Source organism: Littorina saxatilis, linkage group LG2 (assembly GCF_037325665.1).
Source record: "Littorina saxatilis isolate snail1 linkage group LG2, US_GU_Lsax_2.0, whole genome shotgun sequence".
Lineage (NCBI taxonomy): Eukaryota > Metazoa > Mollusca > Gastropoda > Littorinimorpha > Littorinidae > Littorina > Littorina saxatilis.
Genome location: NC_090246.1, coordinates 89,318,181 through 89,343,086, shown reverse-complemented (window position 1 = coordinate 89,343,086; position 24,906 = coordinate 89,318,181). Strand labels below are relative to the sequence as shown.

Genomic DNA, 24,906 nt, shown 5'->3' with positions numbered 1-24,906 from the left:
TACTTTCATCTGTTTTCCCACAGGCCAGGTTTGGATTTTAAGTTTGCATCCTAAATACTCATGCATCTGTAAACATACTCTTCCATGTTTTTGAAACTTGAAGCCTAATGAATATGCGTACACATGTGTAACTGCGCTCACAGATGACCATTTTCTAAACAATAACATGTATATTGATGTCATTGTAGAATTTTGGCGTAACTTGATTCTTTGCCATTTTTATGTTTTTGAGCTTAAGACTCTTAAAAACGATTGACAATGCTTGATTGAACATTCTTTTATGTTTCTATGCATACCAGTAACAAATATGAACACTTTAATAATAAAAAGCTTCCTAAAACGAGTCACGCCAAAATTCCACGACTACGTCAATATTCTCTGTTCTCTTTACGCAGACACCGACACAGGCAGAGAATTGCACCAACACAAAGCTCAATGTATCTTTCATAAGCTTTATGTACAAAATGATTACACATTCACACTACTATTTCCGTCCTTTTTTGGCGCCGCCGCCTCCACCTCCTTTCTTGCCACTGAACGATTTCTTGGTTTTTCCAGCAAAAGTTTTTTTGGGCTTTCCACTGGGCTTTCCACTGAAAGATTTTTTGCCTCCTTTCTTCCCCTTGGCTCCTGCTTTTTTCTTCTCTCCATCACCGCTTTTCTTCGCCATAGATCTGCAAGTAAATGCAAGGTATAAATAATTCCAAAAAAAAGCACCTGTTTCAAACTTTAATTTCACACACACACCGACACGGACACAAACCAGACAAAAACACACACATGTTCTTCCTTTCTGAATCCTTGCCACCTTCCTTTTGAAACAAGTATAAACCAACAAACATCATGTGCCAAAAGTGTGCAAGAAATTGTTGGTTTTGCCCTCTCTACACCTTCCTTGTCAAACATTTGCTACAGTGCTTCGCCTTTAAGACCTTGACCTTGCTTCTTTACATTTTCTGTTCTTAGCCTCTGGTAATTTACACAAAAAGAGGACACAACAGGAAACCAGGTTTGGCATTTTCTTCATCAATATTTTGGCAGCGATAAACTGCCTCCTGGAAATTGACCTCCAATTAAGACTCTCCTTTTGAAGACCTGATTTTCTCAAATGTGTGGAGGTCTTAAAAGGGGGGTTCCACTGTACACCTAATCAAGGCATTCCTCTTGTGAAAGGCCACCTGCAATGAAAGGACACTGCACTGGACCCAAGGGTGTCCTTTCATGACAGGTACCCCTGTAGATCTGTGGACATGTCAAACATACCTTTCTCGCTCTTCCCTGTGTTTGGCAATGTTGGCAGCTCTGTTGACATCCAGAACAGGCGTGCCGTCAGCGATACCCTTCAGGATCTTCTTCTGTCGTTCCCGGTCGTCTGTGTAGTTGCTTTCAAACTGCGGAAAATACAGCAATCAGTAATGTGTATATATACCACATTGACAGGCACACACCATCATATGCACATCATATACACACACAAACACTCTCCAAGCCATTTCTCTCACGACATTTCTTGTTTGGTGAGTGTGTGTGTATGCGTGCATAAGCTCATGTGTGCCTGTCGGTGAGCATGAGCATATGCACGCATATACACACACGCTCACCAAACACAAGAAACGTAATGAGAGAAATGGCTTGGTGAGATACAGATACAGGAGGCAAGACAGAAGATGGAAGTACAGCCCTTGTATCCAATGCAGTAGTTAACTATATCAATATCAACAAGTAAAGCATGTCCAAAGATAAAGATGAAACAGAAAACAATTCAAACAAATCACAGGCACTAATGTTACAGTTTTTCAATGAGAATAACACAGCCACAAGCTGCAGCTGTGTTCTCCCTACATTCCTGGTTTACCAATATCTTGATCAAATGAGGCAGAGCGCTATTTTGAGAGCTGAGAAACAAAGGGACGTAAGCACTTTAAATGCACACTGCGCTTGCAACAAGAGCAAGTGAGATTTATGCAGAACCAATCTCCTGTAACCTGAGAGAATAAGAAGCATTGAAATGAACAACGATGAAAGTGGCTTGCAATGCTCGTTATTCTCTCAGGTGCCAGGAGATTGGTTCCGCATGCCTGTCTCTTACTCTTGTTATTGTGAGTGTACTAGTTATAATCACAAAGCAGCCACAGCACCAGTTTTAAACACCAAGCAGCCACAGCACCAGTTTTAAACACCAAGCAGCCACAGCACCAGTTTTAAACACCAAGCAGCCACAGCACCAGTGTTAAACACCAAGCAGCCACAGCACCAGTGTTAAACACCAAGCAGCCACTGCACCAGTGTTAAACACCAAGCAGCAACAGCACCAATTTTAAACACCAAGCAGCCACAGCACCAGTGTTAAACACCAAGCAGCCACAGCACCAGTTTTAAACACCAAGCAGCCATAGCACCAGTGTTAAACACCAAGCAGTCACTGCACCACTTTTAAACACCAAGCAGCCACAGCACCAGTGTTAAACACCAAGCAGCCACAGCACCAGTGTTAAACACCAAGCAGCCACAGCACCAGTTTTAAACACCAAGCAGCCACAGCACCAGTGTTAAACACCAAGCAGCCACTGCACCACTTTTAAACACCAAGCAGCCACAGCACTAGTGTTAAACACCAAGCAGCCACAGCACCAGTGTTAAACACCAAGCAGCCACAGCACCAGTTTTAAACAAGCAGCCACAGCACAAGTTTTAAACACCAAGCAGCAACAGCACCAATTTTAAACACCAAGCAGCCACAGCACCAGTGTTAAACACCAAGCAGCCACAGCACCAGATTTAAACATCAAGTAGCCACAGCACCTGTGTTAAACACCAAGCAGCCACAGCACCAGTGTTAAACACCAAGCAGCCACAGCACCAGTTTTAAACACCAAGCAGCCACAGCACCAGTTTTAAACAACAAGCAGCCACAGCACCAGTTTTAAACACCAAGCAGCCACAGCACCAGTTTTAAACAACAAGCAGCCACAGCACCAGTTTTAAACATCAAGTAGCCACAGCACAAGTTTTAAACACCAAGCAGCCACAGCACCAGTGTTAAACACCAAGCAGCCACAAACACCAAGCAGCCACAGCACCAGTTTTCAACAACAAGCAGCCACAGCACCAGTTTTAAACATCAAGCAGCCATAGCACCAGTTTTAAACATCAAGCAGCCACAGCACCAGTTTTAAACACCAAGCAGCCACAGCACCAGTTTTAAACACCAAGCAGCCACAGCACCAGTTTTAAACACCAAGCAGCGATCACACCCGTTCTCACCTTTCTCTTCTTGCCCAGTCTGAGTTTCTCTTTGGGCAGAGTGTCCATGAACTTGCCCAGGGAGGCTGTTGACTTGTGTGTGACGGCCAGTGTCTTGCCCAGGTGGTCCTTGGACGGTTTGTCGGTGGGGGTCAGGCCCACGCCAGGAACTGTGACAAAGGATAAGTTTTACAGCTATGACCCACACTACACTTATTTCCCTAGCAGTTCTATGCAGGCCTCCACTAGGTAAAGTGGAACCCCCCTTTTAAGACCTACACAAATCTGAACAAATCAGGTCTTAAAAAGGAGGGAGTCTTAAAATGGGGGTTAATTTACAAAGGCAATGAAAAGAAAGTCTGAGAAAAAAAGGGTCTTAAAATGGAGGGGGGGGGGGGGGGGGGTGTCTTAAATTAGGGGATCTTAAAAGGGAGGTTCCACTGTACAGTGACAAAGGACAAGTTTTACAGATATGCTGCACAACATACTCATTCCCAGACTATGTGGGTTGAGAGACAGCAGTTTTATGAAGTGCTATTCCAGGAACTGTGACATAGAATAAGTTTTACAGCTATGCCGCACAACGTATTCATTCCGCGACCATATGGGGTGAGAGACAGCAGTTCTATGCCAGAAAATTGCAGAACACGGCTATACGAAACAGAGAGTTTGGACGAAGTTGGCTCATCTGAACAAGGGAATTTGAGGACTGTGTAGTTCAGTATTAATAAGTGTGTGAAGTCAAGTAATGGCTCTACACCTGTACATAAAACTCCAAGAGAGCTTCAACAACCCAAGTTACTGCCCTTTGAGTTGTGTGGAGGTGAGCATCAAGCCTTTATTAAACACGGAGACAGCAGCGAAGTTAACACATTGAATACAGTGGCACCTCCCTTTTAAGACTCCCCGATTTAACACTTCCTCTCTTTTAAGACTTGCTTTTTCACATTTTCTGTTCATAACCTCTGTAAATTTACCTCCTTTTTAATAGGTCTTAAAAAGGAGGTTCCTCAGTACACAGTATCATTTGCACTGTATGCGCAGTTGCAATTTTAAACATTTTGTGACATGCACCTCTTCGTTTCATTAGCATTTATTCTACAACAAGTTACATCCTCATGTAACACAGTTCCAAGCATGGCCACCAACTCACCCTTTGCCTTTGTTACTCGTGCAATGTTGCGTAGTCTCTTGAGCTCATTCTTGGCGACGCGTTCCTTCTTCTCTGCTATTTTCTTGGCAAACTGATCCTCATTAGGATCTGCAACAGTAGAAAAACCACAACATTCATACTATCCATCAGCGCAAAATGTTCCGCGATCATGCAGTTCAATTCACTGCAGGCTGATTTGTTGATGTCTTATGCACACACAAAAAGTGTAACAATACACAAATGATATCACACATGTATGGCTAATTTCAAATAAAAAGATGAAGACCAGACAAGGATGGCACATTTCTCAATACCAGGTTTGTCTAGTCTGCTATTTCCCCGGCTATAAATCGGCGTATGGCTGCCTAAATAGCGAGATAAAAGCGGTAATACAAGTAAAAACTCACTCGTACTAAAAACACTTGCTTGTGGGAGTTTAGCCTATGAACAAAGTAAAAGAAGAAGCTTATCTGGCAAATCTAAAAACTTTACTAAGGCCTCGTTGTGGTCCACTGATTCAAGCCAAGTAAAGTCTGGCCTTAAATTCCCTGACTTGTATTATTTTCCTTTGCATTTCCAGTAAATGACTTCATCCACCACACTGCAATTTACACCTAAGACCAACTTGAAATCAACTGTTCAGACAAAATCACTACGTCCACCATACTGGATACAGGAGTTTTAATTACTGTTATTATGAATGAGAAATGTACAATAATCGAAAATTTTTAATTAAATTTTGATTTAATATAATATACTTACCCAATTCTTATGAATGCATTGACTTTAGTCCCACATGCTAGATGTCGAAAAACCTCTCAAATTACCTGCCCTTAGTAGGGTGGTAACCAAGCTAAAAGCGACGCCATAGCCGTTGCTATGGCCTGACCTTGCTCAGTTACCCATAACACCCTGCGCACCACGCGAGCGCCAGCATCCGTAATAATCATTCGAGACTATTAGTCAAACAAACCCCCAAGGACATAATCCAGCGGGGACGGATGGGAGGGTATTAACTATAAGAATTGGGTAAGTATATTATATTAAATCAAAATTTAATTAAAAATTTTCGATTTAATCACATATTCTTACTCCAATTCTTATGAATGCAGATTCCTCCTAAAGGTGGAGGGAACCTACTTATGTCCTTGTAAGAACCTGCCCTGCAGCAACTAAAACCAGCAATGAACTGGAGCCATCTAGCCGCGTGCAGGAGAAATCCCGAAGATAGAAACCGATGAACACATCATCTGATCTCCAGTAAGCCGTTTGCAAAGCTTCGCCTAGGCGACCAGAACGCAACACGGCAATAAAAGAAGCACAAAATCTGTACCCGAGCTGTTGGCAAACCTCGCATAGGCGAGAGGAACACCACCAGCCAGAGAAGAACACCAGACTCCCGAACGCCTGAAAAGGAATAGAGGGAGGACTGAACGCCCCCCCCGCCCCTGTTCGGAACGTACCACTCATAGGACTGTCCTATGAATGTAGCAGAGCCCCTAGAGAGAGACAAATAAAAGACGTCTCTTTCGCTCCATTGTAAAGAAATAAGAACCTGAGCTAAAGCTCGTGGTTCCAAAAGACAGTAACGTCAAAAAAGGGATTAAAAAAGTCCAACCAGACCGTTAGAAAATCCGAATCTCCCGGAGCGATAATCCTCCCAAGAGGAGGGAATCAAACACCAGAGGATATTGACCAGGTTTCTGAAACCCCAAAACCTGGCCAAAAACCGTGAACAAACGGAACCAAAAGCCCTAAGGCTACATCCTCTGGCAAACCCCAAAAACGCATGCGCCTCACTGCCCTATAGGGCTGAGGCCCAGAGTAAGTAGAACAAAGTCCCACGCGCTAAACAAGGGGGAGCCTCTAAACCTCGTAAAACAAGGTCCCCTGATCATGCCGACAAGAGCGCCATGAGCAACAGAAGAGAGGCCTATTTGTTTCAAAACAGCTGAGATAGCCGAGAAGCCGGAACCTCAAAGAAGAGGCCCAGCTGCCCAAAGCCAAAAACTGAAACAGAGGTGAAAAACCACCTGGCTTGAGAGAGGGGCGCTAAGGAGTTGCACCCCCGCTCTAAATCCCCAATTGGCCAAGGAGGCCAAAAAAGGAGCATACACAGATAAAGTGGAGGAAATATATGCTTCGTTCCCAAAGACCAGAGTCAGAACCCATGATCTAAAACACAAACAGCACGCCTCCAGACCCGTCAGAAGATGGGCCAACCCCTGTGCAAGCCCTGAAAGGACCTGTTGAGCGAGTCGGCCAGATCGCAGAGCTGGCCGGGGAGAAATTCCCCTGAGAAAATGATTTAGTGTGAAACTCAATCAGAATCCCCTATACTCTGTCTGACAGGGAGCGAGAACTTGCTCACCCCAGCTAGTTCACATAAGAAGCAACAGAAGAATTGCCCGAATGCAACAGGCCATGCCTGTAAATAGCAAAAAAGGAAAGGCTAGTAGACTAAGAGCCACTGCTCCTAACCTCAGGCAAAAGAGAAGCCCAAGGATTTGCGTCTACATCACAGCCTCAAGACTGCAATTGCCAGTCCAGGCCCCATCTAGACGAAAACGCATCCATAAAGCGGTCTAAGTCCAGGGGGAAACAGAGCTAGGGAAAAAAGTCCCCTGAGCGATCCAAAAGGATTCCAGCCACCTCCCCGAGTGGAGGAACCCACTCTGGAGGAGGACCCTCATGTCCCAGACCTGAGAGGCCGAACCCCCCAAAAAACTTGAGGAAAGACTAGAGGGCCAGCATAGCTATCGATACCGTCCGACCGAAGATCGGGTCTAAAGACCCCGCAGAGGCCTGCTCTCGTGCCCGTCTGGCAGTGAAAAGAGCTTATAGCCTCCCTATTCCCTCTTGTGTGAAGAATAAACCTTCCAAGAGACAAAGTCGAACAGCATGCCCAGGTAAAAAACCTGGGATAAGGACAGCTCGGAATTTTGCCTGGTTACTGAGAGCACCAGGCAAAAAGCCTGGTTCAACACCAAAAGAAAGTGCAGCTGACAAGCTGATTGACCTTGAAAAAGCTCAACCAGCCCCCGAGATAGTCCAGAGACCAACACCCCCAGAAACCGAGCCCTTTCCTGTGTGCAGAAACGCAGAAGGAAAGCTCATGTGAGAGCACCAAGGAAAATCTCAGCCAAAGCTGAAAGCTCTAGCCCATGCCGACCCACCTCCCGCAGAGAGGGAGGCGACACTGAACCAAAACACCCCTTTGTAACCGGGAGCGCATAAATGCGCTGCCAGAGGTCCACGAAGGAAGGGAAAGATTCCAGCTATTGAGTAGGTCTTAACAACCCCCGAAAAAGCCTGACCCTTGCTTCCTGCAACCAGCATGAAATCAAACCCCTTGTAAAGGAAGGAGATCACACCAAGCAAAAACAGTGTGGGCCTAAAACGTCACCGAGAAACTTCTCCGCTCAGTGACGACCCTAGCCCAAGCTGCCAGCAGCCTGACTAAAGCCTTATCCAAGGCATCCTCCCTAACCCAAAAGAGCGATCAGGGAGGATAAGATTGCCTATAAGAAAGCACAGAAGAGAGTCTCAGCCAAAGCAGAAAACTCCAAACCATGCCATCCTAGCTCCTCCAGAGAGGAGAGGGAGGAGTAACATCATAAAACCTCCATGTTCCCTGTGGTCTGTAAGCGAAGCCAGAAACTAGCCCCTGGCAATAAAAAGTGCGGATCAGACCCTGAGCCTGAAAATTCCCTGCTATCTTCTTCCGCACTAAAAGTGAGGATGAAGCAGCCTGAAACCCCGAAGCCAGCAGTCCCCTGCGTAAAAAGCAGCGGGAAAGGTGTAGGATGAAGACCACTATCCTAAGGTGCGGAACAAGCCAAAAGTGTGGCATGAGGTAGGCAATCACCGGAGACTCAGCAAATGAAACAAATTGCGAGAAAGCCTGTGAAAACCCAAAGCCATCCCGGAAGAGGAAGGAAGAGAGACACCCCCAACCTATCCGGGACAAAGTAAACTGCAACAGCAGCCGCTCTATGTATGGGAAGCCTACAACCAGTAGGCAACCCTATACACTCCCCCTCCTCCAACAAGGAGTCCGAACCTAACCACCAGTTGTGTAAAACACAAAAGGAGGGGAGACCGGGGAGGTCGCGCACTAAATACTCCTGCCGATAACACCGCCAAGAGTGTGGATGGAAAGCGTGATCAGTCTCTGACTGCCAACCCAAAACCGCCCACCTGAACAAGAGGTGGGGGGAAGAGGGGTTGGTAACTGGCACAGATCTCTGCCGAGAAGGAGATAGAGTGGAGAAACAAGACAAAGCCGGGCCCGGCGCATCTTACCCCACCCACTGTGCGAGAGAAGCATCCCAGTGCTAAGAACCAGACTACCTAGTTTGAACCACAACTCACCCCAAGTGGGGAGGGGGGTGGTCCAGCACAGCCGCAACCCCTAGAGGGGGCAAGGACTGAAACAGAGAAACGGCCGATCCTCGCTCGTCCACCTGCCAAAGTCAAGTAGCCCTATCACTCACCCACCCCTAGGAGGGGGGGGGGGGGGGTGACCTATGCTGGCTAAGGACAATGACCACTGGCCAGGTGATACTATAGCCGAGTCCCCGCAGACCATTGTGAATACAAAGAATGGGAGACTGGAGAGAAAGAGTATATTCTGTCTCCGCCTGTCCCAGGTAGACAGCCGGCACAGCCCGTGCAGAGAACAAAACGGAGCAAAGCTCATTGTTCCCTGACCACTGTGCGAGACACCCTGCCGAGAACAAAAGAGAGTCAAGCTCATTGTTCCGCGACCGCTACCCGCGACGAGCGCGGGCAGCTAACACAGCCACCTGTCCCAAATGGAGCAGAGAAGGAGTATGTAACGTAGCCTGGAAAGCCGTACATAGCACCCCCGCTGTGTAGAAAGGCCTCGATAGAGGAGAAGAACGATTGTCAGGCCAGGACCATAAAGGCCAGACTGTGAAGACAGTCTAACAGCGCCCACCCCGTCCAACCCAGAGGGAGGGAAAGGGTGGACCCGCGACAAGCGCGGGTAGCTAACACAGCCACCTGTCCCAAAAGGAGCAGAGAAGGAGTATGTAACGTAGCCTGGAAAGCCGTACATAGCACCCCCGCTGTGTAGAAAGGCCTGAGCCACTCCATGCCCCAGATGGGGAGGGGGGTGGCTCGTCACAGCAGTAAGAGCGACGGAGAGAGACGAACCGAACAACGGCCGACCCCCCTCCGTCCACCTGCCGTAGTCCTATAGCCCACCGCCCGCCCACCCCGATAGGGGAGGCGAACGATTGTCGGGCCAGGACAATTGAGGCACAGACTGTGAAGACAGTCCAACAGCGCCCACCCCGTCCAACTCAGAGGGAGGGAAAGGGTGGAACGCTACTCCAGCCCCCACCCGATCCCGCCCGGTGGGCGGGAAAGAGTGGGCCACTGATACCCCCCCCACCCTGCCCCGAATGGAGCAGAGAAGGGGTATGTAACGTAGCCTGGAAAGCCGCCACCCGAACGCGCCCGGGGGGCGGGAAAGGGTGGGAAGCTAACACGGCCCCCTGCCCGCAAAGGGCAGAGTGGGACAAGCCCTGGCCGTGACTTACCGTGCCCCCCCACTCCCCCTTCCTCACGGTAAGGGGGCTGCCTGACCGACCCAGCAGTGCTGTTTAAAAGCAAGCCGAGCGGCCAAAGCAGGCGGGGAGCTGGCCCCCTCTCCTAAAGGAGAGAGTGCTCGCGAACAACCCAGTCTACCCGTGGCAGAAAGGACTGAACCGAACTGGCCGTTTGCACCAGGCGACGGTGCGACGCAGGAGCGCCCCCCCTATCCCCCCCCCATTGGCGGGGGGCTGCGTAACACACTGTGAAGTACCGGCGGTAATCAGAGTGGTTAAACGCAGGCAGGGAGCAGGCCCCCCCTCCTAAAGGAAGGGGTGCTCGAGAACAGCCCAGAGCCACCAGAGGCAAAAAACGGGCTGAACCGAACAGGCCATTTGCACTTGACCACAGTGCGAAGCTGACAAACGGGAGGGCGGGAACCGCCGATCGTGCCTGAAACAGCCGAAAATACAGACCAAAACATCGTTAAGTCCCCCCAAAAGGAGGACATTGACTGATTCCTCTTACTCAGAGAAAGGGGAAAGAATAGCCACACGGCCACCCCTCCCCCATCAGTCGCACCGACGACGATCCAACAAAAAGTCTATAAGGAGCCTAAAGGCTGATTAAACCCCAACAGGGGAAGCGAGCTGTGAAAGAACTGAACCCGCCCTCGGAGGGATAGGAACATAAAAAGAAGTGCTGTTTGACGGATCTACGACCCGCATAATAGGCAAATCAAAGTTCTTAGGCTACTCTTAGGTATAGTTTTCTAAACCAAGCTAAGAGCCTTGTCACCTTCCAGTCTCGCGCCAAGATTAGCTTTGTTGTCGGCCATTTTAAGACCGGCGAAAAACAGTCACCCAGAACAAAAAACTTCTGCGTGCGTGTTCAACACAAAGCTATCAACATTTATACCAAACATACACAGGAAAGATCTCACCAAAAGGTAGGCGGACAGGTAGACCCCCAAGAACCGGCTAGTCTCAAGGACGAGCAGGCATGTGAAGGCCAAAAGTGAGAGCGAAATTCGGACACGTCCACCGTGTGTTGTCGAAAGTCGAGAATGGTTATTACGGATGCTGGCGCTCGCGTGGTGCGCAGGGTGTTATGGGTAACTGAGCAAGGTCAGGCCATAGCAACGGCTATGGCGTCGCTTTTAGCTTGGTTACCACCCTACTAAGGGCAGGTAATTTGAGAGGTTTTTCGACATCTAGCATGTGGGACTAAAGTCAATGCATTCATAAGAATTGGAGTAAGAATATGTGATTAAATCCAAGTTAACAAGAATCTTCATCATCCACAACAACAGCACACACAAACACATAACACGATACAATAATCATTGCGTTAAACAACTTACCAGCATTTTCTGGAACCTCCAAAAGCCAGGACTTTGTTTCGTCTTTCCTTCCATATCCCCATCGCGGTTTGTATTGCTGAAACACCAAACACATTTACATCCACAGCCACAATGTCACTCCGAATAAAGTCCAAATAAAACAAGACACTGGTGGCATTATGAGGGAAATTTGTTTAAATTTAACATACATAATGTATAAAGCCAGTTTCAGTGAACAGTGAATTGTGACAAATCTCTACCCAGAAGATGAAAAAAATAACTCAACACAATCTGTAATCTGAGTATGAAAACAGTAATCTATTTAGAACTTAGTAAATGATTATAAACCTGGTTGGGCAGCAATCACTGGCAGACCCTGCATGACACAGTCTGTGCATAAAGAGAAGCCATGGAACAGGATTCTTCAAACAAAACCCCCGGAGCCCACAAAAAAGCCAAAGCAGAGGTGACCAGAGAGAAAGTGCAAATGAACTGAACATTTTCATTACTTTATTGTCCCATCGCTGGGAAATTCAGGTCGCTTTCTCCCAGTTGAAAGCTAGCAGCAACAGAGTAGCGCTATCGAGGTGTGTGCGTGTTTTGGTGTAATCAGCCACCTGTACGTATGGCAGAATGACCAAGGTCTTTTACGTGCCACAGTGGTGACAAACATGGATAGCGTTTCTGAGTCTGCACATAAAGTTGCTTTGAACATGCGACCCTAGGATCACAAGTTCAGTGACCTACCAACTGAGCTACCGGAATCTCATTTTCCAAAATAGACATATCTGTATGTCTCTTTTTTCTTCACACATATCTTGTTGCATATGCATAAATTACTCACCAACACGATAAGCAACATACCTTTGACTCGTTGTCCCACAACATTCTGCCTTTCTTCTTCTTCTGTATGCCTTTCAGTTGTGCGTACGCTTCCCACTTTGTCTGCGGCTTCGCTTTGGGTATCTGCACAGACATCAATGCGGATTACGATAATGCACAGAATATACATAAAAACCATAAACCAGAAGCTACAAATGCAATCATAACCATTACTGTTATCAAAATTAACACTGTGAATGCATGCAACTACAGTTGTCCAGAATGAAAAACCAACCTAAGATCCCTTCACAGTTCTGCTCTACACACGGATAAAGTTGGCTGGACAAGCCTTCTTCCCCTGGACTAGGCAGGACGTGAATGAAAAATCTCTGACCTCAAAACAAAAATTTTAAAAGTTAACACAGTGATATAACTTTTACATGACTCCATTATTCTCACTGTGACATCTTCTTGAAGTTTCTTTTATTTCTGACATCAGAGATTTTCCTTTGGAAGAGGGGGTCAAGAAGAGAAGTCTTGGTTTGTTTAATTGTTATTGTCTTATCAATCAATCAATGACGCTTATATCGCGCATATTCCGTGGGTACAGTTCTAGGCGCTCTGCAGTGATGCCGTGTGAGATGAAATTTTATACGGCCAGTAATTGCAGCCATTTCGGCGCATAATCGAAAATTTTAAAAGTAAATTTTGATTTGATTAATATACTTACCCGACTCACAACTAGCATTAACCTCTGGTTTAAGTGCCGGGACGCTGAACTACGCTTCACCCCTTAAGGGGAAGTAACCCTAAAAAAGAACAGCCTAGAACCCGCAAACTGGGTCACAGATCCAGGCCATACCGTCACGTGACTGACCACGCGAGACCGCCGCCGCCATGTTGGAAATACCTCACTCGAACGAAGCGAAACGTTCATTTTTAGGGTACCATAAAGCGGGGTAGGCGGGAGGGTATAAACGATGTGAGTCGGGTAAGTATATTAATCAAATCAAAATTTACTTTTAAAATTTTCGATTAAATTACATATCTTATCCCGACTCACAACTAGCAGATTGCTAATGAAGGAGGTGGGTAAAAAAACTTACTCTACAAGTTGGAGAGAACCTGCCCTGCGGCTACCATAGCCGGAAGGGTACTGGTCCCATCCTGACGAGTACTTGCGATGTCCCGCAAGTAGAAATTTATAAACACGTCTTCAGATCTCCAGTAAGCGGAATCCAAGACTTCTGCAAGTCTGCCGGACTTGAGAACGGCAACCGAGGATGCCCAGGCTCTGGTTTCATGCGTCTTAGAAGACGACTGGGGAAGGACTGACTGCCCCCCCCCTTTTCCTTCTTGCTGCCAGATGTACGCTTGTTTGATCAAGGTAGACACCCATCTGGCCAAAGTGGCCCTAGACAGGTCTCTGCTCCGGGCCGTATTGATGGAAATGAACAGGAGCTTCTGATCTTTTGAACGAATAGGCGCCGTACGCGACAGATAGTTGCTGATTGCTCTGACGGGACAATTTACGATATCTGGGTCACCTGGTGCTAAAATTGTGGAAAGCGGAGGAATTTTGACCAAGGGGGAGAGCTGATCTGGCCTCTGATTTTTGGCTAGAAAATCCGGACGAAAACGAAGCACGACGGAACCGTTCCTCTCGAACGAAATGTCTTTAGCGAGACCGGATAAAGCATGTATCTCACTGCTTCTCCTAGCGGTGGAAAGCAACGTAAGGAAAAGCGTTTTACGGGTAAGATTGTGGAGACTCGCTGCATGCAAAGGTTCGAAATCCCGTGACCTGAGAAACTCGAGAACCAGGAACAAATCCCAAGCTGGGACTGGTGACCTTGTCTTAGCAAAGTCCAAGGAAGCACCCCTGAGGACGCTTGCTATAACACCATCAAGAGAGATTATACGCCCCAACTGCCTAAGTGTTGAGGAAATCGCCGATCTCCTGACCCTCAGAGAGGCAGGAGACCGGCCCTGAGACGCCAACCAGGCCAAATGATTTGCCACCTGCATGGAACGGGGGGAAGTAGCGTTCACGCCATTATCCGCGCACCATTTGGACCAAGCTGCCCAATGTGAGGCATATACAGAGCTTGTGGACTGTCTGTGAGACTTTTGCACTAAGTCGAGAGTCCTATCCGATGCACCAGCGCGGCGCAGAGACGTCCTCACAGTCTCCAGCCGTGAAGGCGTAGGGACTGCGGATTGTCGTGCAGGACGCCCGTGCGCGGCTGAAGAAGTTCCCCTTTTCGAAGGTTTAGCGGAATGGGTGGCCCCACTGCGAGACGGAGAAGGTCCGGGAACCAGTGCTGAGAGGGCCACCATGGAGCCACCAGAATGAGAGACGGACGTTCCATCTCCGCCTTCCTGAGCACCTTGCCGAGAAGCTTGACAGGAGGGAACGCATAAGCCACGAGTCCCGACCAGCATATCTCCAGCGCGTTCGTTTTCCAGGCTTCCGGATCCGGAAACGGAGAAACAAACACGGGAAGTCTTCTTGAGAATCTTGTGGCAAACAAGTCGACCAGTGGCTTGTCCACCTGAGCCCACAGACGGAGTAGGGCTTGGTGAGCTATCGTCCACTCCGTGTGGATGACGGTAGCCGACCGGCTGAGAGAGTCCGCCAGGACATTGAGAGACCCTGGCAGAAACTTGGCTGAAAGAATTATATGATGCTGCTGGCACCACACCAGAATTTGACAAGTCCTGAGAGACAACGAGTGGGAACGTGAGCCGCCCTGTCTGTTCACGTAAGCAGCTACTGTAGTGTTGTCCGTGTGTAACTTCACATGGTGCCCCGTCACAGTGGGAAGGAAACTCTGAAGTGCAAGGAATACAGCCTCCAGCTCTAGCATGTTTATGTGCAACAGAGACTGTGTCTCTGACCACACACCCGAGGCCGTCAGATGGGCTAAGTGAGCGCCCCATCCCACCATGGAGGCGTCTGTGAACATGTCCTGGTCCGGGGGAGGAAGGACAATGGGAACGCCGAGAAAGAGCTGATCCTGAAACCACTGCTCTGTGGTCTGCTTGATCCAGCCCTGAATGGGGACAGAGACGTCCCAACCCTGAGAAGCTGCTTCCCATACCGAGCCGAAGGCCGCCTGAAACGGCCTTTTGGATACTCTTCCCAGGGGAACGAGTGTAGCCATCGACTCCATCTGGCCTAAGGCAGAAGCCAGAACCCTGGCCGGGGCCCGTTCCTGACACCGCAGCGACGTTAGGAGAGACAGAAGCCTGTCGACTCTCCTGAGAGAAGGTCGGACCGTCCAGGCCACGGTGTCGAACGTCATACCTAGGTACGTAAACGTTTGTGACGGAGTCAACTCCGACTTGCCCTGATTGACACAGAAACCTAGGTCTGCCGACTGACTCAAGACAAACTGAGTGTGAAGACTGCAAGTCAGACGATCCTGGTTCAGAATTAGCCAATCGTCTAGATATGCACGGAAGCGAATGCCCCTCTGCCTGACAAGGGAGCACAGCTGACGAGTCACCATTGTGAAAATCCAGGGAGCCAGAGACAACCCGAAGGGAAGGGCTCTGAACTGGAAAATCTTCTCTGCCCACCTGAATCTGAGCCACTTCCGATCCGAGGGGTGGATCATGATATGAAAGTAGGCGTCCGTTAGGTCTATGGACGTTACCCAGTCTGACGGCCTGAGAGACTCCCTGACAGAGGTTGGAGTTTCCATAGCGAACCTTACCTTTCTGAGGTACCTGTTGAGAGGAGACAGATCGAGAACAGGCCTCCAACCCCCCGAGTTTTTGGGGACGACGAAAAGTCTTCCATAAAAACCCGGAGAGTTGAGGTCCAAAACCTCCTCTATAGCTTCTTTCAGAAGAAGAGAGGCAATTTCCGACTGAATTGTCGCCTTTGCCTCTGGTCTTGCTGGGAACCGGAACGCTGGTGCTACTCTGGTAAGAGGAGCTTTTCCTTCTTTCCAGAGTAGGCGGAACCCCGAACGCACTATCCCTACGATCCACTGACTGTCTACAAGTTGTAACCAGCAGGGAAGAGCCCGGGAGGGGCCACCCGCCACCAAAGGGGTGGGGGTTGTAGGGATGAGTGGTTCGGGGAGGCATCATTGGGGGTTGGGCTTTCGCCCACCCCCCCTGGAGTTCCCGAACGATGGCTTCTTCTTAGGATAAGGGGCACCTCTGCCCCTTCCCCTATAAGAAGACTGAGAGTGCTGCGTGTTGTGGCCGCGATTAGCTGCCGAGAACGAAGCCTTGGCCTGACCCTGCTGCTTTGCCTGTGGCTTAGTGAAGCCATGCTGTGCAAACCGAGCGATCGCCAAATCCTTGGCGTTCTGGGTCTGCTTGTCTAGAGCGTCAAGCGAGGGCTGCCCGAGCAGAGCTCCCTCTGTAAAAGGAGAAGACTTGAGAGCATCCAAAGTCGCTTTCTCCTGAATCTTTGAGCCCGCCAAAAAAGAGTCCCTGCGTGTAAACACGGCGTGGGAGTAAAGGCGAGCCGCCACAGCCATCTGTTCCGCATTGACCTTAGCTAATGTGGCCAGAAGTGTCGTAACGTCCTTCACACTTGCGTCATTCCGGAATTCAAAAGGATCCAGAGAAGACGCAATCGAACGAGATAAAGTCCGAAGGAGTGTCTCAGAAAGGGAGGCAAGTTCAAGAGAGTATCTGCCTGCCTCCTCCAAACCAATGAGAGAACCTTCCGTGTAGACACAAGGTCTGTCTTGACGGTAACCATCCTCCCTAAGAGTGGACAGCTCCGGTGTGACCGGAAGAGCTGCACTCGGCAGGGCAAAAGTGTTGATAAGGTTCTGAGGCCGACGGGTGAGTGAAAACCTGCGCGCAAGGGCAGGGACACTAGCATGCGGAAGTTGATCAGTGGCAAGCCAATTCTTGGCAGCTTCTGGCGCCTGACCATGAGCAGATAGGAGAGGGACAGTGCCAACCGGCAAGGAGCTCGACGTGCCTGGAACTCTTGCTAGAATTTTCGAGAGTTCATAAGCAACTAAAGGAGACTCAGAAAACTGAAAACCTTCAGCTGCTGTTGGTGCTGTGCGGAAGTCACCCACCGCTGAGGGTGGGGGTAAGACACGACCCGCAGATGAAACAACGCCGTCAGGAAAGTATTTGTAAGCGACCTGTGCTGCAACAGCTAAGGACGGCTTCAATCTTGGCGGTAACTGAAAGTCACCGTCATCCTCATTGAATGAGGTAGGATCGTCTCGCTCCGACTCCACTTCCGTATGTATAGACAAGTCTGCATGACTCACCGAGTCTTGAACATCATCAACCGGAAGCGAGGCTGACTGCAAACCGGAAGTAGAACTTCGGTGCAGAGCCTGCATGGAGCCAACTTCCTGCCCAGGAGGAAGTGGTGACGCGAATACACCAACGGGGGAAGTCAAAGACGGCCCGTGTGCACCTTGGTCACCAGATCGATGTAAAATCGATTGCATTCCCGCGTCAACACCCCATGAGCTCCGCTTCGTATGAGTCGTTTGCCCCAGGTATGTCGAACTTTCACTCCCTGACCTATGAGGCGGGGGAGCTACTAGTTGCGGTCTATGCGGAACGCTTTCGCCAAAGAGCCTGGCTACCGGCGAACCCAACGTACCTGAGGAGAGAGCCTGCTGCGCAGGAGCAACAGTGTCCCGAGGGACCATCTCTCCGAAGCTGGCGTGCGCCAGTTCTTCCGCCCGCAAATCCGCTGACGTGACTGTGGCCGAAGGAGGCAACCGGATGCGGGAAAGTGAAGAAACATCGCCCACACCCTTAGGCAGCGAACGCAACTCCTCTCGCGTAGCCTGTAAGTCAGTGGCAAGTTGCTGCTGTTGAGAAAACATGGTATGCATTTGCGAGGAGAAAGAAGAGAGAAGGGAAGAGAAATCTTGCTTATCACTTTTCTTAGACTTGGCTGAACGAGCCCTACTCCTGCTTTTAGATTCTTTCAGAACGGGTAAGGTAGGGCTTGCTGGGTTATCAATATCAACCGAAAGCGAAGCATTAGAAACCGGGTCTACGATAGTAACCGTTGTACCTTTGGGTTTATCTTTTGCCTGACTGCTAGTGGGGGAAGAATCAGCAACTAACTGTCGAGTATTATGCTTTTTCTTCTCTTTGTCCGACATGTTGGAAACAACTCACAGAGAGTAGAACAACAACAAAGTTGACGGACACAAGGCAAAAATACAAGTACACGACACTGTAAAACAAACAAAGAACGATCTCACCAATACAGCCGTAGAAGCAGAGACCGTGAAGAAGAACCGGGGTGAAGATAAACTGCCAACCAGGCAGCAGGCTGAACGCCAAAATGCGTAGCTCTAGAGAACAACGTCCTATCGCTAGAACCGCTGAGGAGAGAGTGAGGTATTTCCAACATGGCGGCGGCGGTCTCGCGTGGTCAGTCACGTGACGGTATGGCCTGGATCTGTGACCCAGTTTGCGGGTTCTAGGCTGTTCTTTTTTAGGGTTACTTCCCCTTAAGGGGTGAAGCGTAGTTCAGCGTCCCGGCACTTAAACCAGAGGTTAATGCTAGTTGTGAGTCGGGATAAGATATGTAATTTAATTACCTTTCACGGCCTATTATTCCAAGTCACACGGGTATAGGTAGACAATTATTAACTGTGCCTAAGCAATTTTGCCGGGAAAGACCCTTTTGTCAATCGTGGGATCTTTAACGTGCACACCCAATGTAGTGTACACGGGGGGGGGGGGGGGGGGGGGGGTTCGGACACCGAAGAGAGTCTGCACACAAAGTTGACTCTGAAATAAATTTCCGCCGAACCTGGGATCGAACTCACGCTGACACAGACATGAGACCAGCAAATGTTCAAAAAGTAGGAAACGAAGCCGGGGTCCAGGGGCCGCTCAGGCCCCTGGTGGAGTCCAGGGGCAACGCCCCGGTGGGGGGTTCAGGGGGGCAAAGCCCCCCTGACGGAAAATGATTTTTAGAATTATAAAGGCCATTTTGGGGCCTCTCCTGATAGCAAAAAAATAGATCATGCCTTTTTAAAAAGCTATAAAAACCACAAGAATAATATGTTTTAGCATTTTAAACAAAACATTTTGCTTCACATCCACAGGTGCCTGTAATCACATGATAATGACAATGTAGAAAACAAGAGGCGAAGCCTTCAAGGCTCACGTAAGAAATCGACAAACAGTAACACAAACTCAATCACTCCGTCACACATACACACACACACAGTAAGCATAGGTGACACTGTGCAAGAAAGCGAGACACTATAGATCTAGATCTGTCTGTCTGCATGTAGCCTGTAACTTACAGGGACACGACTGCCAACTAGTCTCGGCTCGCTCAAAATGACAATGACCGAGACTTTCAGTAATTCCTTCGCGTGACGTCTAACCCTCTTACGCCATAATGTGATGTCTTCAAATGTTAAAGTTTCTACCACAGACATACACACGCACAGACAGACAAAGTTACGATCGCATAGGCTACACTTACGTGAGCCAAAAAGCAATCAAGATAACTCATCAAAGCTGCTACAATGTCTGAACAGAGTGCACCTCCTCTCCCCCCCACCCCACCCCCCCCCCCCCCCCAAAAAAATAAAAAGGTTCTAATCTATAAATCGGTTGTTTTGCCTTGAGTTGAGGTGTTAATTTTCCTTATTCAGGCCTACCAGCAACTGCGGGTCATCGGCTCAGCGCAGACAGGATGGAGGGAAAGAGAGAGAGAGAGAGAGAGAGAGAGAGAGAGAGAGAGAGAGAGAGAGACGTGCTTCCAAGAGCCCTCTGTGCTTCTTGCTTTCAATGTGACGAACCAACACCTTTTTTCCACCAAGTCCGTATTTCACCACGCAGTGGCCGTTGTCGCACCACGTGCACACGGCCTGACCGGGAATGGATATTTTGGCGATACTGTCGCCAATGAGCTGGCGCCTTTCTTTCTTGTTGATAGTGACAGTCACTTCTTCTGACAGCCAGTTGGTTTTCCACTTGTTTTTCACACTTTGGTCGTCGATCGTAAGAGCTTCCACAGCCGACAAAACAATATGGAATCCAGACGCCATGATGCTACGGTGTTTGGAGATCGGGAGCCAATCAAAACAACCATCGGTGAATAATTAAGCCTCGGCAATAATCGTCGGAGATCAACAGCCAATCAAACGCGACCCATGATACTGCTATGGGTTCACGCGAGTGCTGGGGTGCGAATGCACTGACTTCAGTCGCAGACAGCTTCAGCTGAACGGTTCATACCACCACCTATGGGTTCACGCGAGTGCTGGGGTGCGAATGCACTGACTTCAGACGCAGACAGCTTCAGCTGAACGGTTCATACCAACTCCCCCCCCCCCCCCCCCCCCTTTTTTTCTCAACGAATTTGCATCGATCTCAAGAATGGTCTGTGAGCTAAAGAAAATATCGGAATTCCGATAAAAATCGGACCAGTCCCATGTCTGTGACAGCGGCCAACTGAATACAAATCCAGCGCGCTACCAACTGAGCTATATCCCCGCCTTATCAATAAATACATCTGCTAAGTTATTTCTTACCGGTTTCTCTCTGGGGAGCCTCAGTGTAGGTTCAGGAAGCTGAAACACAGGAACTATGGTTAATAATATTAACGATGTTCAACGTCAAAGTTCACACACAAAGAGTGGCCATCTTTTGTCAAAACCTCAGAGGTCACAAACCCCAAAAGGTAATAGTTTGGTAGCCATATGTAATGTTTTAAAAAACAGACAGTGCACACATATGGGCAATTTTCATCATTCTTTTCTGTGCCCAAATTTATATAATTTGTGATCAGTTTTTGCAAGAGTATGTTTTCTTCTGTATCTTATCTATAAATTGCACAAATATCATGGTCTCCTTGACATTCAAAACAGGCAGGCAGTCTGAAGTAAACAGCTTACCTTTATAACCGTGACGCCCTCTGTGCTTTCAGATGGAAGCTGCAAAATGAAAAAGATTGCAGCATAAGATTCTACCATAGCCAACCGGCAGTCTTTCTCCTGGCTTTGAATGTGACTCCACACTGTATGTTCTTCAGACACACCAGCAAGAACAATATCTGTGACCACAATTTACATGTCGAACTAATGTGTTAGCAGTTAAAAAAATTCGGTTTTGTTTCTTTAAGAAATACATGTATTGGTAACTTATCCTTACATTTTCAGCACTTTCAATATACATGTACCTTTACCAAATTGATACAATGGAACTCCCCTTGAAAGGTCTTCAAAAGGGAGTTACACTGTACAATAAAAGAAGATCACAAAAATGACTTCTTAATGACTGCACAAAAAATAGTTTAATATTTTCATTGATTATTTATTTATTGACTACATTCTTCCAACAAACTTCTTCTTCTTCTTCTGCGTTCGTGGGCTGAAACTCCCACGTACACTACGTGGTTTTTTTGCATGAGTGGAATTTTACGTGTATGACCGTTTTTACCCCGCCATTTAGGCAGCCATACGCCGCTTTCGGGGAAAGCATGCTGGGTATTTTTGTGTTTCTATAACCCACCGAACTCTGACATGGATTACAGGATCTTTTTCGTGCGCACTTGGTTTTGTGTTTGCGTGTACACACGGGGGTGTTCGGACACCGATGAGAGTCTGCACACAAAGTTGACTCTGAGAAATAAATCTCTCGCCGAACGTGGGGACGAACTCACGCTGACAGCGGCCAACTGGATACAAATCCAGCGCGCTACCGACTGAGCTACATCCCCGCCCTTCCAACAAACAATATACAGTGGTACACACAATGAAAGGACACCCTTGGGGTCAGCTAAAATGTCCACACACTGCAGGTGTCCTCTCATTACAGGTATTGAAGTTACCAGACAAAGGGACAAAAAGAGATGTCCTTTACTGGGAGGTGTCCCCTCATTGGACAGGCCTCACTTCACATACATGTATCAATGTAGCATTAGCATCAACACTTCCACAGGACCTAAAGTTTAACTTTGAATACATCACAAACACTCACCCCGCTGAGTCTGTTCACTAGTACTTGCATGTTGTCACGAACTAGCTGCAGCAAAACCTCCTCTTTCTTTTTTCTGTTTAAAAATAAAAATCATTATAAAACACTTTCTGCACAATATGTAACTCAAAGTAACAATACTAAGGCCTAAAAAAAAAAAGGTGTGGTTACGGTAACCCGACCTACCCTATTTTTAGGGGCCGACCCTATAACTTTTTATTACATTTGTCAAAAAAAAACACCACACAAAAACAAGAAAACGAGTGCAGAAAACGCAATGAAAGCGAAAGCGCCCGAGTCGCACACTTATTTCCCTGTCAAGTAGGTTTAATTTGTACACATTAGAAAAAAAAGTTTTAAAAAAAAGTGATTGCCTACCTTCCTACCCTATTTTTGGCTCACGTAAGTGTAGCCTATGCGATCGTAACTTTGTCTGTCTGTGCGTGCGTGCGTATGTGCGTGTGTATGTCTGTGGTAGAAACTCTAACATTTGAAGACGTCACATTACATTGACGTCACATTATGACGTAAGAGGGTTAGACGTCACGCGAAGGAAGTACTGAAAGTCTCGGTCATTATTATTTTGAGCGGGCCGAGACTAGTTGGCAGTCGTGTCCCAGTAAGTAGGCTACATGCAGACAGACAGATCTAGATCTAGTGTCTCGCTTTCTTGCACAGTTTCACCTATGCTCTTTCTGTGTGTGTGTGTGTGTGTGTGTGTGTGTGTGTGTGTGTGTGTGTGTGTGTGACGGAGTGATTGAGTTTGTGTTACTGTTTGTCGATTTCTTACGTGAGCCTTGATGGCTTCGCCTCTTGTTTTCCCTATGTTACCGTAACCACACCTATTTTTTTTTTTTTTTTGCCTAACATATATATATATCTCTTTGAAAGTTTCACTTTTTTCAAACGTTCCTTACCTGCACCTTTGTGTGTGTGTCTGCGTGAGTTTCTTGTTTGTTTGTTGTCATTTCACTTCATTTCTTTCTCTTAATTACTTAGTTTTCTTTTTGGCAGGTAGGGAGTGGGTGTAGTTCTAGGGTTGATGTGTGTGTCAGAGTGTGTGTGTGGTTAGTATTTAATTGTTATTTCACTAAGACAACCTTTAATTAGTTTAAATTTTTAATAAAACAAATTCAAAGTCAAAACCTGTGGTAAAGATAAATGATAAGTCAATCTGGGCTTAGTAGCCAAACTTTCACACATTAGCCTTACTTTGTACTGTTACCATATGTTACAGTTTATTTTTAACAGTAATAAGGTTTTCCTTTTGATGTCACAATTCGTTTGTAGCTGCCAATGGAGTGCAAAACAATAGTTGTGATAGTCAGTTACACGGTCAGACTCAAACTCAAAGCATACAGTGAGACTGTGCCAAAAGGTCAGGTGTCATGTCTACTGTCCCGAATGACACACGATTGCTGACATTTCACCATTGCCAACAGAATAAACAAATAAGAAATAGGTAGAAAATGAATGTGAAAACTGACTTTAATTGTTGATCAGTATTTTCTATACCACTAACAAATAATTTACTTGCACATAGCTGTTTGGCAAATGTATGTTGCATGGGACACACTGACATGAAAGTGGAAGATGTTTTTCCCTCTAGAGAAACTACATATCAAGTTACACTTTTTGTGCTCTTCCATTCCAGTTGGCAATCAATTGTTAACGCATGTTATTAGAAAAAATAGAACGAAAACAGATTAGATAGAATGAAAAATGTACTGGTGATGTCATTTGGGACATACTGACATGAAAATGTCACCTTTTGGCACAGTCTCAGGTACACTATCTTGGTTCATTTTCTCAGCACACATCCAGGCGACAATCTTTTTTGTGAGAACAGCTAAGGTATGCACCTTCGCCCTCCAGACCTCCACTTGACTCAAGTACTCATAAAGAAAAACTTGATTAACAAGCAATTTCTCCACCATTATGTAAATTATACTAAATAGTCTTTTGAATTCTTATAGTACATGTTCGTTGTTTATAGTTTTTTTTATAATCTTATCAGCATTGTGTCTTTTTACACTTCAGAGAAGTGTTAATCACTCGTCATCTTCATACTCATAGCTTCTGCTAGTGCTTCTGAAATAGCAGCGAAAGGGTGACGGCAATTTGGCATTGATTTTTAATACAAAAAAATTACTTTCATTGGGTTGGGGTGCCACCGAAAGAAATCAAGAGAATAAACAGTATGGTCCCCATTTAACATACATCACAACCACTAAAATGAGTAAAAGTGCGTGTCACAAAATGGTACGCAGCAGAATCACCCCAAACATAATAACAAAATAAACAACACATGGTCACATGTGTACTAGCCCACGTGGCCTGTGTGCATTGGAGTCAGCATTACACTTGCCTGAACTGTTTAACATTGATTTCATTGACATCAAAGGCATACAGATTCCCAGCGTCAATTTCCAAGTCAATCGCTTTTTCCACATCTGTACTCTTTTTGTGTTTCGACTTGGATTCCAAAAAGTCTTCCACTCTTGTCGGCATAGTTTCACTTTCAGCCATTTTGCTCGTGGTCCAGTAGTAAACTAAGGTAATAGTGATCCCCCTTGAACAAGCTTTCGGCCTAACTTTACCCAAATAAATCGACACTGGAACAAAATCAAAATCAGAGATCAAAATGCAGGACAACGTTTAATACCAGGTAGAGGATGTAAGATGCAAGAATGAACAAGGACAAGTTAGCGAGCGCACGCGTAGATGTGAACACTCTTTTTTACATTTAGTCAAGTTTTGACTAAATGTTTTAACATAGAGGGGGAATCGAAACGAGGGTCGTGGTGTGTGTGTGTGTGTG

The 24,906-nt window shown here is 47.1% G+C and overlaps 1 protein-coding gene across 1 annotated transcript; it reads right to left on the bottom strand.

Annotated features, from left to right (window-relative positions):
• Positions 1-438: 438 nt before the first annotated feature.
• LOC138960091 (ribosome biogenesis regulatory protein homolog) lies at positions 439-24,652 on the bottom strand. The gene is made up of 10 exons (XM_070331831.1): positions 24,454-24,652; positions 22,089-22,161; positions 21,005-21,043; positions 20,642-20,680; positions 12,165-12,266; positions 11,322-11,397; positions 4,397-4,504; positions 3,265-3,413; positions 1,264-1,391; positions 439-674 (listed from the first exon to the last, which is right to left on the bottom strand). The coding sequence occupies exons 1-10, from the start codon at positions 24,612-24,614 to the stop codon at positions 485-487; spliced, it is 1,065 nt and encodes a 354-aa protein (XP_070187932.1). The 5' UTR covers positions 24,615-24,652; the 3' UTR covers positions 439-484.
• Positions 24,653-24,906: the final 254 nt, after the last annotated feature.